Here is an 18,614-nt window from a genome sequence, read left to right as displayed (position 1 = left end):
TATAATAATATTTCAGACTCAGATTTTTTCTCTCATCTTCATCTCTACAGATTTCAAGGAGTAATGATGCCCTTTCCATCGGTTCCATACTGTAGCAACACCGAGCCGATCACTATGTCCTCCTTGAACGTAGAGTCCGTTCAAGTTTGCGTTGTGACACGTTCCGTACCAAAATGCTCCCTGATACAGTTGGGCGCAATTTTCCGTTCTGTGTGTGTCATGATCAGCATCTTTGGTCGTGAAAGGCATATTTTGATGCTGCCCATGATCAAGTGCATCTCCTGCGTTTCCACTATATTCTCCGACAGTTAAGCGATAGTTGGTTGATAAATCTCCAACGTAAAATGATCTAAAATGCATATGCAACCGGGAATAAATAACCATCGTGTTGCTGTTTTGAGGCTACGCGTTTACCCTGACGCTCCAAACTATACACGTCATATTATGCAAATGAATTTCTGGAAAGACTTTATGATACATATATCATATTATATTTTACTATGTCGTGTCCCACTTATCCCAATAGCATCAATCTCCTTTCACATAGACGCAGTATACCGTAACCTGCCAAAGTTTTATACTTTCTTAACGTAATACATAGTATGAATCCCACTTCCTATGGTTTATCATGGCTTCACAATTTATATCTACCCTAACTCAGAACAGAAGGAGTAAGTGTGGAACAGATGTGGAAAAATGGGATACATGTGCTAAATTAGGACTAGTGAGAAACGGCATTTTTGAGACATCGTTTATATGAATACCAGAAACTGTTTTTACCCATATTTTGCATATGCTTTGTTGCCTTCCCAGTCTTCCATGTCGATTCTGAGCTCATGATTTCCGCGTTTCACAATGTTATGAATATTTTCTAAACCTGGCGATCAAAATTGAGATTTTAGATAAAAGTTAAAATATATATATGTTATCTTGATAATTGAATACCGTTTGAAAAATTCAAACGTGATATTTCATTGTTATTAAATTTTTGGATAGTGCATTTCAAAACTTTCTTTTTAAATCGCAAAGTCAATAAGACACAGAACTGTTTTAGTTTGAATGTATTCCCACATATATGACCTTACCAAGCCAAAATTCTTTGTCTTTGTTGCCAAAACCTTCAACGTAATCATCCCAATTCCGATAAAAATCTTCTGAGCCATCTACTCTTCGTTGGAAAACCTTCAAAAAACAGTATACTTGTCAGAATTATATTCATTCACATGAAGCCTTTGTAAAAATAGAATTCCGAACATTTAGCCTTTTATAAAAGCAATATAGTTGAATATATATTATGTTCGATATGAATAAATTGTTTATCATGATAGGACTGTCGATACTACATTGTGACTGGAACTATTAATCAGACACAAAAATACACGAGACCGGTTATACCAGTTATACCGATAGTTTCGTACAGTTTCCTAGCATAAACCAACATGTGCCCAAAGCAAACCTTTCACGCTTTAACTTGAACCTTCAACAAACTCGCACCCACAAAAGTGGCTTCAAGCGATAGAAAATGTCACGAGATGGCCAGAAATAAAAACGTTTTCATGAAATACTGGTTAATCATAAGTCTTGATCTAAAATGTCACTCACAATCCACCCGCCTCCGTCTGTGGCTTGATCGCAAGAGACGTCAGTGCTTCGAGGCAATGCCGCAAGAGAAATGTTATAAACATTTTCTTTGGAAGATTCTAAATCTGAAGTTTGAATATCCCGACAGCTCCTAGGGAGGCTTTCATCTGAACAATAAAGATTTGATTCATTGTATTTTTAGAGGATCATAGGAAATTAGTATAAATTTTTATTGTGTTGTATTGTAGAGAAATGGGGAAGGGGACAATAATTTCAAGATTGCAATTACAACATACCAATAGTTAAGCTCATATTATGTACGATACGGTCTTGGGACTGTTTTATTCTTGCTATTTTTTAAATTCTTGCTCGAAGGTAATTCGTGCACCATGCGTGCATTTACCTCTTGAAATCTGTTTTGTGTTCAGAATATAAAAGATATGCATCGATTATACATATGCATCGTTTAGCGTATTTTAAATTGTTACGTTTCTAGAACACGAAACAAATAACAGTGCAACCTTTCAACTGAGTAAGTTTAGCTTCTAGTTGGGATAGTTTTGCATCCAATCGCTTTTCAGCTTCTGTAAACAAAAAATAAAAAAAAAATAATATGAATAGACAAACATATTTCATTGTTTTAGATTTATACATTCATATTCCTCATGCCAATGCTTTTAAAATTAATAAAAATCCACTCATAAAATACCAAATAACGAGGTTCACAACCAATACACATTGAAAACTCAATCGAAGGTACGTGTAACTTAAGAAGTACGCGATCAACTTACCTGTAATTTGTTCATAGATTTTAGCGTTAATAAGTTCGTAATCTACAAATACAGAGTTGTCTTGGTTGTTCAGAGAATCTTTTGACTCTACAACAATTGTTTTTTGAGCTGCAAGACAGGTAGAGACTACCTCGCAAAAGCCAAGCTCTTCTGCAGCGGTGTTATATTGCATGATGATGCCAAATATGATGTGAACTATAAACTGCCGCATTTTATCAGATTGTACTAAAATAAAATTCAAAAAACTGCTGTTAGGATAAGATCTATATATTTTCCCGGGGAAGGAAAGAGAAATAACGACATTATCACATGACGAAACACATCCTCTCGTCCGATTACCAGTCCAGCAATCCTATCGCATATAATTATTCTCGGATGAGATTCTTATCTGCGAACTGGCGGAATGGGAATGATCAGTCTGCATAAAAATAAAATAGCAATTGTATTGTGCCTAATAAAACCAGAGTGAATTTACAATCAATTGAGAGTCAGTGTTAAAATTACATAGAAAATAATACGTCACTTCGGAGTTATTTTAAAATTATACGTAACAATGTATACTTGCACTAAGACAATACATAATTATGTTGAAATAGGAATGCGGAATAAGCGTATTCTGTTCCATGATCCAAAATTGCCGATTTTGAAACGATTTTTGCTGTTTACCCTGGTTTTCTGGCTGATAGCAAACTGTTGAGAAACAATTTAAAAACGCACACTTTGTCCTGAACATTCCGCACTGAAAGCATCAGTTGTTGCTGTGGCATTCTAATAAAAAATTATGATTGATATTTTATATTATAATTAATTAATTTTATATTATATTTTATAATATTTATTTTATAATTTTAAACGCACTGAATATCAAGCATATTAATCTGTGTAGTCTCAATTGGGAAAGACAAGTGTTGTACACCATTCTCAAACGTTTCGCCCAAATTGCTGACTTTTATATGGCTTGCTCGGTGGTCCACTGTTTCTACCCACTGAAGGCTTCGTGCGAACAAGAATAGAAAATACCTGTTATGGCTTATTTACGGTAAAATGTGACACGAAGGCAATTTTTATTACCGCAAATATTGCCTGGGATTAAATTTTACAATAGGTTTAATTGCCTCCGGTGATAGCAACGAAATTACATTTACCTCACATTTAAGGAATATTTTAATCTTCTATATTAATGCCGTATGTATATTTCCAGTAAATTAATGAGTAATGCGTAATATATAGCTGTTTTACTTCGTATCCCTTTTCCAATTCCTTTCAAAGTATTCGTATAAACATATATAACACTAAGTTCTTTCATTCGAATTTTTCAGAGATAACAAAGATTATTGTTTTTGTATACAATAATAAAATACACATAAGCCTCCCTCGAAGTGGAACTAGTGCGCTAGCAAAACATGCATCGATAGAAATCGTTTAATTATGTAGTTAAAGAGAAAAACATTGTATGCAATAAGATTAACGATAACAACAACGATAAGTTTCAAATTCATGTAAAATATCATAAATATCAAAGAGTATAAATAAATAAAGTGTGTAATGTTCGAAAACATGGACACAACAGGCAAATCCCTAAGCTGATCACAACGTCAGCAAAATTCGGACCAGATGTTAAAAGAATTTTATCGATATCAAATGTTATAAAATCCAGCAACAATTTGGGTAAAATATTGGGCTCTTACAGGCTTCTAGCGTCTTCATCAGTTCTGAGTACTGAAAAATTAATATCTTTTGTTTTTAGCAACCGTGTAATTTTTCAGTGAGTTCCGCTCAAAAATCCATTTTGCACTTATTACAATTGTCAATTTATTATGATTCGGTGCTGTTATCTCAAAGCGATAGGGTTGGTAACGTGCCATACATATACTGCCAAGAATATGCATATAGCGCCCACTAAATATCCATTTAGCGCCAACTAAATATTCATATACAGCCAAATAATATCCAAATACAGCCATTTTGGTGATGTACAAATACTGCCAAGTCATATGCATATATAGTCAAATTAATATACATATAAATCCATCAAGATAGGATTTACATATTTATACCGGGTGAGAGGAAAGCCGATAAGACGGCCTTAATCGTATGGCGAACCACGGCCGATCGTTCGGTTACCATTCCATGTCGGGTATGGGATTAGCTAGTTATTTGTTTTCGGAAGCATTGACTTGATGGTGTAGGAAGCCGTAATCGACAAGCGGTTACTTAAACTACTCTACAGCAGCAAGGAGTTCAGCAATCCTTTCGCACATATCCATCCCCGTCAAAACTACCAGTTTCAATATCATAATATATATCCCACAACAGCTGTTCGTTGATAACACAAGAATTGTGCTGGCTGAAAATCTTTCTTCAGTGAACTATTCCTTGGCTAATGGCAATAAACTGTCCAACAACTAATCGAATTAACGCTTGGTGGAGAATAAAAGAATATAAAACTACCAATGTGCGTAGTTCTTGAGAAATATCCTATAGGCGCCAACTTAGGTATTCAGAAATATCCAGTAGGCGCCAACTTAGTTCTTGAGGAATATCCAATAGGCGCCAACTTAGTTCTTGAGAAATATCCAATAGGCGTCAACTTAGTTCTTGAGAAATATTCAATAGGCGACAACTTAGTTCTTGAGAAATATCCAATAGGCGTCAACTTAGTTCTTGAGAAATATCTGATAGGCGTCAACTTAGTTCTTGAGAAATATCTGATAGGCGTCAACTTAGTTCTTGAGAAATATTCAATAGGCGTCAACTTAGTTCTTGAGAAATATCTGATAGGCGCCAACTTAGTTTTTGAGAAATATCCAATAGGCGCCAACTTAGTTATTTAGAAATATCCGATAGGCGCCAACTTAGTTCTTGAGGAATATCCAATAGGCGCCAACTTAGTCATTCAGAAATATCCAATAGGTGCCAACTTAGTTCTTGAGGAATATCCAATAGGCGCCAACTTAGTTTTTCAGAAATATCCAATAGGCGCCAACTTAGTTCTTGAGAAATATCCAATAGGCGCCAACTTAGTTTTTGAGAAATATCCAATAGGCCACAACTAAGCTCTATATGATATCATAATGCCTCACAACAGCTGATCGTTGATAATACGAGAAATGTGATGGCTGAAAATCTTATTTGAAAAAACTATTCTTCGGCTATTGGCAATAATCTGTCCACAAAATAATCTTTGGTGCCCTAAGCACTGAAGACTTTGGTGCCCCTTCATGTGTAATTTAATTATAAAAACAATAAACCACATAAGTGTATTATCCATTAAAATTAATCAAAACCAACAGTAAATAAAACAACCTTTACGAACCTTTTCAAGTTTTTTAACTGTTATATACAGCCGATATATATATTGGCCGTTTACTACCGATATTATATATATGCAAACACGCAATATCGGGCCGATATATCGGTTGAGCTCTAATCCTGAAGGAGTGTGACAATAAAGATTCATGCCTCCAGTCTCAACGTGAATCAAAATGCCAAAAGATACAAGTCACAACTGTAGTTTGAAATTTTACCGGTACCTAGCTACCTCAGAGTGGTTCAAGGTTGCTAAGTTGAAGGACCGCAAAAACTTTTGACGAGGTCTCGCGGGCCGCAAGTCGGAGAAAACCCAAAAGTGATAAAAATATCGCGAGTTTACTTACTTTAAATTTATTAAACAACGAGATCTTCTAATCAGACTATTATTAGGTTGCATGGTTGGCGTTCGTTTAAAGAAGATATATAAAGCCTTCAGTTATTTTGAAGTTAATTCCCGAGAATTACCGTTGTATTTTGCGCATCTTGCGTTTAATGTCGCTTCAAATTATATTCTTTCGTGACAGATATTACTTGAAATCAAACCAGACACTGTGTGATGGGCAAGGAAATACATTTCCGCCGTGTTCTCTCATGTCACCTTTCTTGCGACACTCATTTTATTACGAATTGTTATATTGAGTAATTTAGAAACTTGCAGCGTGAGCAAGCTTAGTGACATCGCCAAATACCAACCAAGTCAGTCCAAGTTTGTTTTCTGGACCTAGCTAAAAAAATGGATTACGCGGTGTTAAATCGGCTCTGCGTTTCGTCACTACTGTCACATGGCCGACGCTTGTAAACAGAAGAGTGTTTTGGCACAGAGCGTTAGAAAAAGGGTTTGAATTTCGGGATCCCAACCCCAGTTAGAATATCTAAAAAAAAACATTACTCCATTACATACAAATATACGCTAAAATTGTTGTGTGAGCCGCACGGAATGTATCAGCATGACAGAGTTTGGACCACCCTGGTCTACCTTATCAAGAAACTCCCGACTTTGCTGACCAATATATCGTTGAAATGTTTGCGGAATCGCCACATGGTGGCAAATTCTGATGACGTCATAGCTCAAAATAAAAACGAATCTCATAAAGCTCACAGAAATATTTGAAACTAATAAAAGTAATAGCCTTCTAGAAAAAAAATCCACCTTTAACTACTGAAAATTTCAAAGCAATTGGTCCAGTAATCAAAGAGAAACGCGACTGTTTAAAAACGTGTCAAAGAACAAGAACAGGAACAATAAGAACAACGACTATATTGCGGAAACTGGCTGTAATTCAATCACAATGTTTGGTTGCATTAAAAAGTACTCCTATTATAGCGTCACAATCTCAGTGTAACGAAATGCCTTTACATATTATACATTATAGAAAATGTCTACATTACAAATGCAGAATGATTCCTCATGACAGCGAAATTACAGCACAATTATTCAAACAGTCGTGGGAAGAATATTTTCCTTACAAACCGTCATTTGCAACGTTTATTATGAAAACAACCAACGGCTTTTTTACCGACTTCTCTGTTGCAAAATATGTCAATTTCAAGATTCCTCCCTGGATAGTGAAGCCACCGCAAATTGATACATCGTTAATGATTTATGGTACAACATGTTCACCAACAATACTTCAAACGTCATTTCTTGACCATATACACGAAAACTATCGAGACTATGTACACGTATTTACTGACGGTTCGAAAAATCCATTTGGCGTAGGTGCTGCATATTATGTGCCTCAAGCGAAAGTAGAGAAAAAACTGAAATTACATCATAAAAAGTATTAATATTCCGTGGCGAAAAAAGTTTGGGAAGCGCTAGCTTAGGGTATGGATAGTGGGAGTAAGCCGCCAGCAATCTTCTGGTACTAAATTATCCCCTACTGGATTTCAACCTGCGAATCTAGGCGGGGTAATCTTAGGTTAGAAATCAAGCGTAGTTCTGAGACTTAGCACGATGCGCCACTCAACGCGAACGTAGTCAACTGCAGTGCACTGGCTGACATAGATACTAAACACATTAATATACGTCTATACCCTTACGCTGGATGACGAAATCTCAGGATTGTTCCTTATGGCCGAACATACCTGTATCATGATCGCTTTTTACCAAGAGGTCTACTGTAGAGACAGACTCAAAGTGCTTTATACAGAACTATAGAGTCTCCGCGAACTATTCGTTTACTCAAAATGACATTAATAAAATTTAAGAAGAAGCAAATACATCCGAGTTATTGAATAGCGTATTTTCAAATCACTCATTAATATTAATCTGTAAGTAACAATTTGTTTTTGTTACGTTCTTATTGTGGGGCTCCGTAAATAGCAGTCTACCTCTTCACGAGCTTCATAACACTAAATATGTGAATCAGTCGTTGTCGTCGGTATGCACTTGTCTTGAGCAGTCAATTACCGTATTTACTTCACATAGAACCGTGGTTAATGCTGTTGCTGATGTTATGTCTCTGCCGTTTGGTTTGGGCGGAGAAATTACCTTTACTGTAGGCCGGGACCGCACCTAATTATTTATTTTGGATCATTAGCCCCAGTTTTTGAATTTCCTATTATACAATGACTTTCATAGTTTTGAAAATATACGAAAAGAACTATAACACCATAATAATCAATTTTAATTTGCTACTAACCATTAGTCGGTCGAGGAAGTGCCCGTTTAAGGAGGCCAAAATATCATTTCTGGAAAGACCGGACCCAAATAATTTTGAAGTTTTGTTTGCGGACCTTCGATAAAAATAGTTGAGTAGCCCTGCAGTAGGCATCGAAACAACGTCCCATTGTAACTCCCCTTTTTAGGACATCGTACATTTGTACGTCAATTTAGAGAATGCATTGATATAACGCTAAACACGCCGTTATTCTTTCATGGAGTGGAGGGAAGGTTACATTTTTGATGACATCCACGTGCGCGTTTACTCGAAAAACAAAACAGACAAATATAATCGAAATGCTGGATTCTTTGTACTAAGCTCTTGTCACTGATGTAAAAATGTGAGATCTGAGATAAACGGTTCCATTACATTTGAACCCGTGTACATTTGAACCCACGTACATTTGAACCACGTACGTCTGAACCCACGACAATTGCACCTGCGTACTATTGCACTTATGGAAATTTATTTGATTTACGGATATTTGTACATGATTCAAATGTACGTGGGTTCAAATATACGTGGGTTCAAATGTGCGGTCACCGAGATAAACACCCCCGAAAATACTATGAACTAGGTATTATGCGATCAGAAAATGTATGAAGCAAATCCCAACCGTCATCCTCATTCTGCAACTTTGAGATCACGCCTTAGAAGCGTGATCGGCTCGTAACGGCAATCTGGAGTAATTAAAGTAATCAGTTAAAAATATTTGATTACAACAATCAGTTAGCTTTTTTCGTCAAATATTTGTGCGCGGGAAGCCACAAGCGACATCGCAGTCACAAATGTTCGTCGTAGGATAAGGTTTGATTTTGTGTAGAATGTATGGACAAGCTGACTGTTGGGTTATGACAGCGAGTTCGAAACAATATTCAGGTGAGCTAAATGTTCTTTAAACCTATTGTTTTCATTGCTATTCCATTGCTTTCATTTTTCTATTGTATAAGTGGTAAATTAGAGGTTTTCGGGCCTATACGAATTGGAATTATTAACCAAATACAGAAGTCTAGATTGGTGGGTGATTCTCTTTTGTATAGAACGGGTTCCATCGTTTCCTCAAAACTGGTTGAACTTAAAAGCTATATGACAATACATAGACTTATCATATTAAGAAACTTAAACGTAATATACTGATCTACGTCACTGCGTAAGCTGCATTCAACAGGACAAGATTTACATGAATGTAATGCATAACTTTCAAAAAATCCAGTTTAAGTTAGGAATGCAGATTGCGCTGGGAATTAAAGTTTTAAATCTTTCCTAACCCCAAATGGATAATTAATAATATGTCACTTTAAAACGTGGCGGGAGCGTTGGCAGAAGATCCGATAGATTCAGTCCCGCTGTTCATTGAATATGCTAGCTACAGTTCTGCGACAGTTTATTTATCAATATTTTAACTTTTTTTCAGATGCAAAACTATTAAAGGATGTAGATTCAAAGACACAAAGTAACGAACGAGGAATTTCACAAGTAAATGTCATTTAAACATTTTATTTGACTTTCGACGCCTATTTTATTCCTGTACACCACTGTTTTCGTTTAGAATGCTAAACAATTAGATGCAAGCGCACCGCGTCTCGGGTCTTGCGATCAAAGTCGGCATTGCCACTTATTTGATCGTGTGTTTTCCCTCGAAATTGTAAGATTTATATTTTCTCAAGTTTTAATAATTGTCTTTCGAATCAAAATTCCAAAAAAGTAAGACCCACGTTCACGTTTAAAAGACTAAATAGTTCGATGCAAGCCAACATTGTTACGCTGTATATTTGATCTTGTGCATTCTATCGAAATTTAAGATTTAGATTCTGTACGTGTTTTAATAATTGTGTTTTAAAGCAGAAGTCCGAAATATTACTATTAATATAGTACCTTGTATCAAATTGGTGTACTCTTTGCGCCCCCTAAAATTCGTTGCTCGCTTCTCTGCTGAATAGCGATCACCAGTTTGCGATCCCCACCGTGAACAATGTGATAATTTTACAAGTTACTGATCAGAGGTAATTAGTCATATACTCCATGAAACAGTTATAAAAGTTCATTGGGTGTTTTACTTTTATTGTAATATTTGCAACTCGTGCAGTTTGAAAACTACACCTGGTATGTTATAAAATATGGAGCTGAATTTATGAAATTGAATGATTACATATACCTGTAACTGTAAGGTCGATGAAAAGCAATTTCTATGGTAATCTATAATATTCGAAATTTACTGGCAATCGCTGAATAAATTTTGTTTGTCTAAATTTTCTTAGTTTTGTGTATTTAAAAAAAAATCGGAGAAAAGTTTGGCTTTTATGAAATCTAATCTCGAAATTTACCCGTTACGTATTTTATTGACACTAACGTCTTTTTTTTGCTTTGCAGTGTCTCTGTCAAATAACATTTGTCTGTATTAACTACCTAAGGACATAGTTGGCTCAACGAAATTTAGTTTAATTCAAATTTAGAATTGGCTTGCACAAAATCATGACATATATATTGATTTTCAGCTTTTTAAAACACTGCTTGAAAGTTGACAGGACAATTTATCATTGTAGCAAAAGAAATTCGTCAAGTGCCAGCTTTTCCTCACTGAGTGAGATGAAGGCCTATCAAGTCTGAAGAGCAAGTATGTAACTAAATCATTTGAAAGCTTTTCAATTTAGATGTCTATAGTATAGATAAATGATATATTGTATTTTTTTCGGAAAATCTACATACAAATATTACTTTCAATATATTGAGTATAAGTTTTGGTTTGTGTGTCAAAAGGAAATTTCCTAAAAATTACATCCTTAAAATTTCATCATAACATGATTCGCACAACTACCGTTTTATTCTGGCTGCTGAGTCGGTCCAGTGAATAAGGCTAGGGCCATGTTTTAGAAATAAAAATTAAGCTTTTTTTCGTTCCCGCCCAATAGTCGAGGTACAAGAATGCATTAAATTGATCTTATTTTTGTCAGTTTGGGCACCAATGCGCGCTCATAATTGTTTATGACAAAATCTGTTAAACCAAACCATGCTAATTTCGTATAATCGCGGAATTAAATATTCTGTCCTACGAATTAACTGTAGCAATATCCGGTAAATAATGGCATAGTCAGTACAGCGTAGGGGCTAACTGCTGTGTTGTCCCATCTGATGTCGTTTCGTTTAATCGTCCAAACCGAAAGGCCAATTACTATCTTGTAATGTCAGTCTATTTAAAGGTTATTAGGCCAGCATAAATAAAAGGCGTTTCACCGCAATAGGGTGTCACGTTGTGATTACGATAAACAGTGAAATTTTTTCATATTGATACTTTTAGTTCAGCACGTGTATATCTGCAGAGATACTGTAAGAATTTGAACTATGCCTCGTTAAGTGTAATTCGGTCAAAACACAACCCCAACAAAAACCATGCGAATATTAAAACTTATTGTTTAACTCAGGGCTGGGCAATTATTTTTGCTATCGGGCCACATTGAATATTCAAAATGCAGTGGCGGGCCGGACTAAGCAAAGTCAACGTACATTGTATTTTATTACACATTAAATAAAACAAAGTAGGCCCAATATTGCACTTTGTTACAATTTTTATTCTAAGCTTATTATTGAAACTAGTTCAAAACATAAATCTCACGATTTCGAGAGAATACATAGGATCAGAGAAACGGCGCGCTCGCATAACAACGCCGAATTTGATCATAAATGCCGAAGAGTAACAATGCGGAATTAGGACCATGCCTTCGATGGTCAAACATCGTGATTCATATAACTTTACTGGTATCATAGCGTTTTTAATGTGAACAGAAAAATTTTATTGCATTGGAAGGCATTGCGAGCTTAAAAAGTTTGGGAAGCACTACTCTAAAATACCACAGCTATCTGCGGATATAAAAATGTGAGGTAAACTGCCGGAATATACTTAGTCGTGCGATTACTATATATAATATCACGATTTTGCAAATTCGACAAATCTGTTCTTTCAACACTGACTTCGCTCTGTTTTAAAGATTTTACCTTTAGAAAAATCCCTACGTCACCGATAAAACAACACCGAGTAAAATTCATTTTAGTACAATAAAAATCGGTTGGATTTACTTTACATTAATTATCTTATATATCAGGCCCGACTGGTAGATTTAGAATTGATCAAAAGGTACATTGTACGCACAATTGACTGTGTTTCGAATTCAGCCAGACTATGGTTTCGAAAGCCATCCAATTAAAATGTGTGCCGTGGGCACATGAAAATTTTCAGTTTCCAATTTCTACAACATCCTTTTTAATCTGTCGCGAGCCTTCTAAATCAAAACCGGCTTCTGTTCAATTTTTAGTATTTTGTATTGCCGCTCTTTAATCAATATTTAGGTTGGTTGAAATTCACTCATTTATCTATCTTTAGCACCTCGTTGCCAATGATTATATGATAACTCGGTTTTTTCAATGGTTTCTCAGTTTCGTATACAAGACATATATATGTCTAGAGAAAATTGTGATTTGAGAACAATAATCACCGACTTAAAGGTGTTCACGGTCTACATAACACCTCACGCTGACAAAAACAATGAATTTTTAAAAAACAAATTTAGTCAAACGTTATTACCGACTTTTTCCTTATTCTAAAAATTTCTTTTGTTCACAGTTAAAGTTTATTTTATAAGCAAATAAATAAAGTGTCTAAAACTAGAAACCTGCTCGCGGGCCCGATGAAACATTGCCGCGGCCCGTTGTGGCCCGCGGGCCGCAACTTGCCCAGGCCTGGTTTAACTTGTTGTTTATCATAGAGTGCCTACTAATATGTATACTAATATGTCTGACATGTTTGGAAACGTAGTCCTGGCCTTTTTCATTAATCTGATGAGCGTTTTTGCCACAAATGGTAGTTGACACTAACTACCATACTATATAAAGTAATCAGGCTAATTTTTTAAATGTAACTGTAGCTCATTGTGACCTGTACGCTCTGGTAGTTCACAGTTGATATTCATGCCAATGATGTTCCCAACTAGTTCAAACTGGAATCGCCACAAATTTCCAATAATGATATTATAAGAGTGAGTCATACTATGTGAATTAAGATAGCCGTTAATCTTACACCTTAAAGAACTCGTGTTTCAACTAAAATTTCCAATTACGATACTGTATGAATTATATTCAACCAAGTGTAAACTCTTTTTTGATTCTTACCCCCCTGCTAAAAGTACTAAGTTATCATTCCATCCATGTTCATAACTATTTAAAAATAGAGACATAGAAATATGTGTCATATTTTCCCTATTGTTAGTGCGGGTCTCGTCATGTTATGCCTAATCATGTGCATTAAGAAGAGCTTGATTAATATAAACTCTCCTATATAATTTCTACTGAATGGTCTCTTTCATATACGGCACCCACCGTCAATATAAGATATAGTAGTTTCAAAACTCTAGAATTCTTACTTTTTAAATTAGATATTAGAAACTTGTTTGTCGCTGCTCGATAGCCAGTTTGGTTCCCCGCGACGTTCCTTCCCCAGTAAAACGGTGTAAATTTTCTTTGTGTCGTATTTTATGGTTGTGATACTTTTTACTGGTTGGAAAAAATAAACTTGACTTGACCTAATTAATCGTGTACCCCCTTTGGTACCAGTTAACCATGACATTCGTGTTCACATGTGTTTCGAACTAAAATCGCATTAAGTTTCAAATAACGAGTATATTATTATACTAGTGAGTAGAATCAAGTGCATCAATATGCATCAATATAACCGGGAATCCTTTAGTATTGGTTAACAATGGGATTTGTGTCCCAAACTAAAAGTTCAAAGGTTACTATATATATACATGAGATCCCAATAATTGTAACTCTACTATAGTCAGCCTATATCCCTATTGCTAGTAGCCTTATGTTCATAAGTGTTTGAGTCTGGGAATATATTCCTTATTTCTCTATCGTTTATTCCCTAGTTATGATCTGTCATGTTCTTATATTTATATATATAATGTCTAAAATGTCTTTGGCTGAAGTTATTTATAAATGTATATTTTCAGGTCTCTGGGATGAGAAGGAAAGACTTGAAGGTAAAATATACCACACTAATAAATATTTCACTAGTTGAAATTTAGATAATGAGATACAACATAGCACACTGACAGATCATTCCAAATAAGTAATATTTATAATATTGAAAATCTGCAAATAATATAGAATGAACGTAAATGAATATCAGTACAAGTTGTCGTCCTTGTATCTTTAGAATAAGCATAGCTTATCACAAGAGCGTGGACAATTTTCGAGGGGCGTAAAGGTAATTAGAAACAGAAATATTTGTTAAATTTTATCTTTTCCGCCTTATTTTTGATATTTACATTTCTTAATAGCCGTATTTTCAACGTGCTTTTCAATGAATATAAATTAAATTTATTTGATGTGTTGCAATATTATACACCATTCATTCTAAAGTAATGTTAGTAAATAAGGGGGAAATCTGAATAATTTGTCAATGAACTGAAAAATAATATTTTTATTTTATGTATCCAAAGTATAAGCATAGCTTCTCTGTGCTCCTGTCAAATTACATTTTCCGTAACCTATAAATCTAAAACTTAATAATGACTTAGTTCGAACAACTATATTTATTCAAATCAATATTATACAATATTTACTTACAGGTCATTATCTCGCATAAAGTTCAGCTTTCTAAAACTCTTCTTGAAAGCGGAAAAGACAGTTTATCATTATACATCAAAAGACATGCGGAGTTATTTGTCCGATTATGCATCACTGAGAGAGGTGGATACATCGAGTCTAAAGAGCAAGTATGTTATTAAAATCTTCTGAATCTTTCTAATTTACATTCATCACAAACAAGTTAGAATACTATATTATAAAAATCGGTGAAGAAATAAATGACAAAGAGGTGAATCCGCAACCCAATTTCTTGATTGCGGCATTATAAAATATTAAAATTAAAATATAAAACGGAAGATATCACCATAAGTTTTGTTTTAGCAGTCTCGCAGCAGATTGAATACGTGTTTAGACATTGTAAATCACAAAATTTGGTGTTATGTTAGGATTTCTTTAAAATATATACCATAATAGTAACTGAAATCGAAACACAGTAAATTGTGCACGCGATGTACTTTTGTCTATTTTGAAACTAACTACCTATGGGGCCGCATACGACTTTTTCTCGGTATGTGATATATAAAATAATTAATGCAAGATATCTAGATCGATTTTTTTTGCAATAATTTAAATTACAATCGTTCGTATTTTGTCCATATCTTGAGATATTTCAAACGGTGAAACCTTAAAAAGAATCAGAGTGACAGGCCTGCGGCGGGGCGGATTCAGTGTTGTTACACTTGGTTTCATTGTTCATTTCAAGTCCGCTGATCGACGCGGTAATTTTGAGTTATAATGATTTTATATTGTCGTAAGACGTAAGTCGTCGCAACTGCAGGTTTCATTGAACACAATTAAGCCAATAAATACCGCATTTTAAATATTGCCGCATCCAGGGGCGCAGCCAGGATTTTTCAATGGGGGTTACGACGAAATTAAAAGAGTGCGCCAAAAGTGCAATTCACGACGACGTAACGCGTTTAATAAACTGAAATGTATGGTCGTTCACAGCGAAATTCCACAGTTACGTTGTAGCCCGTTTCTCTTTGCCTGATGGTGTTGGTGAATATTTTACAAGTCGTATTTCAAACGTCTACTATTAATCCGTAGTCAGCGGGTACCCGCATTTAGAAATAAAACATCAAAAATTCGGGAAAATTAATTTCAGAGAGAACTAAAACTCGCAGATGTCAGTAGTGTCATAATGGTTTATATGTACAAAAATACGCTCGCATGTAGCGCCGATCAAATGCATGAAATTTAAAACTATTACTTGAAATTTATTGTTATGAAGTTGAACTTTTATTTCCATTCAATGATTATTTACTTGCGCCGTGATCCGGGGCGGGCAAAATCGTATTTTTTAATCGAGTTAATCGAATATTTTTAACGGACACCGAATAATCAGTATTGTCATTTTGAACGACATCAATTGGGATGTCGGCCTCCGAAACCTCCGTCGTGACAATATTTTTTTTTCGGATTTTACTAGAACAGTGAGGCGTTTTTTATTTCATAATTTTGTCGTAATCGAAGGCCTCAGTGAATTATTTGTCACCGCGATCGTTTTGGCGGCCGAAATTCCAATTAATGTTGTTAGACTATATTAAAGCACTTTTTTATTCACTAGTAATTATTATTTATCACGGCGGATATCGTAGTTTTTATATTTCGGACATGATTGTGAGTTCACATCGGCAAAGAGGGACAACAAGTGCATTCACAACATAAATTAATTTTATTATGATTTCTGTCTTCTGTGTAGGATTTCTATTACAGTTTGTAAATTACGGTCCCAATTTTAGGCGAACAATACCATCATTATTGACCCCGGGGTGCGATATTTGTGGGGCGAATAGTTGGACATTTCTATGCGTTTAATTTTAGATCGTGTCGGTATTACTTTCGTGTTAAATATTAATTAAAGAATTTCGCAAATTGGTAATCACTACAATACTTACTGTTGAATGTTCACGTAACTCAACTTTGTTAAAACACTTTTTTATTGATACTAACCACATGAATAAATCGGCAATAATGGCATTTCTACGTGGTCAAAATAATATTGTTTATGTATTTTTAATATAAGCTTACCTCTGTTAATAAGCATTTTTTTGTGATTTGTAACTCCAAAACTTGACAATGAAACTATATATTCATTTTCAGTTTTCTAAATCATTGCTTGAAAGAGTCATTGCATCAAACGGACATTGTTATTAGTCTGGTGCCTCACGGAGTGGGATGGAAACCTATATAGTCCAAAGAGTAAAGAGCAAGTATGTAATCTTATAAATCTTTCAATTCATATTTTGTCAGGTATAAACTGATATATCATGTTAAATCCCGCTAGTCAGGAAGAACTGCAAATATTTGAATTATCCTCACAAGATGTTCCGCCCAATTTTATTTATATAATTTCGTAAAGTCATATAATGCAATGTTTTCCACCCGCTAGTTCACGGAAGGTGTGCAGTTTTTAGCTGGTATGCAATAAATGTTTCTGCTTTGTTAATTTCGTATGCACAATTCCCGAAAAGACGCGGGTTATGTTTCTTTTCGGGCGTTCTCCCATCGTTCGACAAGTATCGAAGTATGCGGCAGTCCGCCAGCAATGGGGTTATAAAACTAGTAATGGGGCAATTGCGGCTGCATTAATACAATTGTTCGGGCCTCATTTTATAGTATTTATTGTATTCGTACTTTATGGGTTTATTTCGTTGCCATAGCGTTTTGTTAGTTTTTCAATAGTCTAGAAGAGTAGTTTTTAACCATGGTTCAATCGACTTTTTGTTTTTTGTTGGGGTAACAAAGGTTCGACGAGGTTCCTTTAAATAAAAACAGTTTTCTATTATGGGAATTTCTATCACATCGTCTACTAATTATGCAAATTTAAGTACAGTTAATCTCAGATATTTAAACTTACACGTTCAACAACTTATAAATTAGCGTTGCTGTTTGTATAGCGTTTCGCAGTTGTAAGTTTGTAAGTTTTAGTGAACCCGTCATCTCCACGGATGGTGCGCGCTTCGGTGTTTGTGCTTATATGATAGTGCCCTTTGATGCTTTCTGCTTATGAGTTTGAAACATCTTCGATTGCTATGGCAAACCAAGGATTTTCAACCTGAATCTTTTCATTTTCTATAACCTTGCACGAAATTATGCTTCCCCTTTATAAAGTCTTAATTGGGCTCCTAATTTCAACCATCTGGTACAATGGGGTTTGGCGGGAGCTTTCGGGATACCGCAGGGGTTCGACAGGCTCGTTAGGAGGGTTTAGAATTTGGAAAATCTAAAGTGTATTATTTTATTTGATGTTGCCATATCGCTAGAGCAGACAGGTACGAATAAATTTGTTTAAATATATATCCAATACATATCTAATTTATCAAATTACATTTTCGGTCATTCATAAACCCAAAACTTGACATAATTCATATAGTTCACATAATGTCATAGTTCGAAAAATTATTGGTACATTCAAATTTTAACCCCCAAGCCGAAATTAGATCGAAATAATTAAATATTTTTCTGAAATCAATCAATTTTTGTAAAATTTACCATCTTCGAATACCACATTGTCCCACCACAACTTTTTGTTGAATTAAGTTATTTATTCAATTCTCGATTTAATGGATTATTCAAATTTTTCCCCGCTGGGTCGGAAAAGTTCGAAATAATTCAA

General features: G+C 35.0%; 2 protein-coding genes across 2 annotated transcripts in view; one reads left to right on the top strand and one right to left on the bottom strand.

The window, feature by feature from the left end:
• LOC120331749 (ficolin-1-like) lies at positions 1–2,611 on the bottom strand. Its single transcript, XM_039398889.2, has 6 exons — positions 2,373–2,611; positions 2,103–2,165; positions 1,603–1,748; positions 1,086–1,182; positions 781–877; positions 1–349 (listed from the first exon to the last, which is right to left on the bottom strand). Exons 1-6 carry the CDS (start codon positions 2,581–2,583, stop codon positions 19–21), a joined length of 945 nt encoding a protein of 314 aa, XP_039254823.2. The 5' UTR covers positions 2,584–2,611; the 3' UTR covers positions 1–18.
• A 6,524-nt stretch (positions 2,612–9,135) lies between these two features.
• Positions 9,136–18,614, top strand: part of LOC144424303 (uncharacterized) — a 69,213-nt gene continuing 59,734 nt past the window's right edge. The window contains exons 1-4 of the mRNA XM_078113478.1: positions 9,136–9,229; positions 9,765–9,826; positions 14,353–14,382; positions 14,974–15,120. Coding sequence (XP_077969604.1) covers positions 9,175–9,229; positions 9,765–9,826; positions 14,353–14,382; positions 14,974–15,120 — 294 coding nt within the window. The 5' untranslated portion in view covers positions 9,136–9,174. The remainder of the gene's footprint in view (positions 9,230–9,764; positions 9,827–14,352; positions 14,383–14,973; positions 15,121–18,614) is intronic.

This window comes from Styela clava, chromosome 6 (genome assembly GCF_964204865.1).
Source record: "Styela clava chromosome 6, kaStyClav1.hap1.2, whole genome shotgun sequence".
Lineage (NCBI taxonomy): Eukaryota > Metazoa > Chordata > Ascidiacea > Stolidobranchia > Styelidae > Styela > Styela clava.
Note: the sequence above shows the minus strand (reverse complement) of the source record. Positions and strands in the feature narration are given on the sequence as shown.

Coding starts and splice junctions, on each gene's coding strand:
- LOC120331749 (XM_039398889.2), bottom strand. CDS start 2,583: ATGCGGCAGTTTATAGTTCACATCATATTTGGCATCATCATGCAATAT. Junction 1,749..2,102: donor TAAACTTACTCAGTTGAAAG/GTTGCACTGTTA, acceptor TTTATTGTTCAG/ATGAAAGCCTCCCTAGGAGC. Junction 1,183..1,602: donor CAGACGGAGGCGGGTGGATT/GTGAGTGACATT, acceptor TGTTTTTTGAAG/GTTTTCCAACGAAGAGTAGA.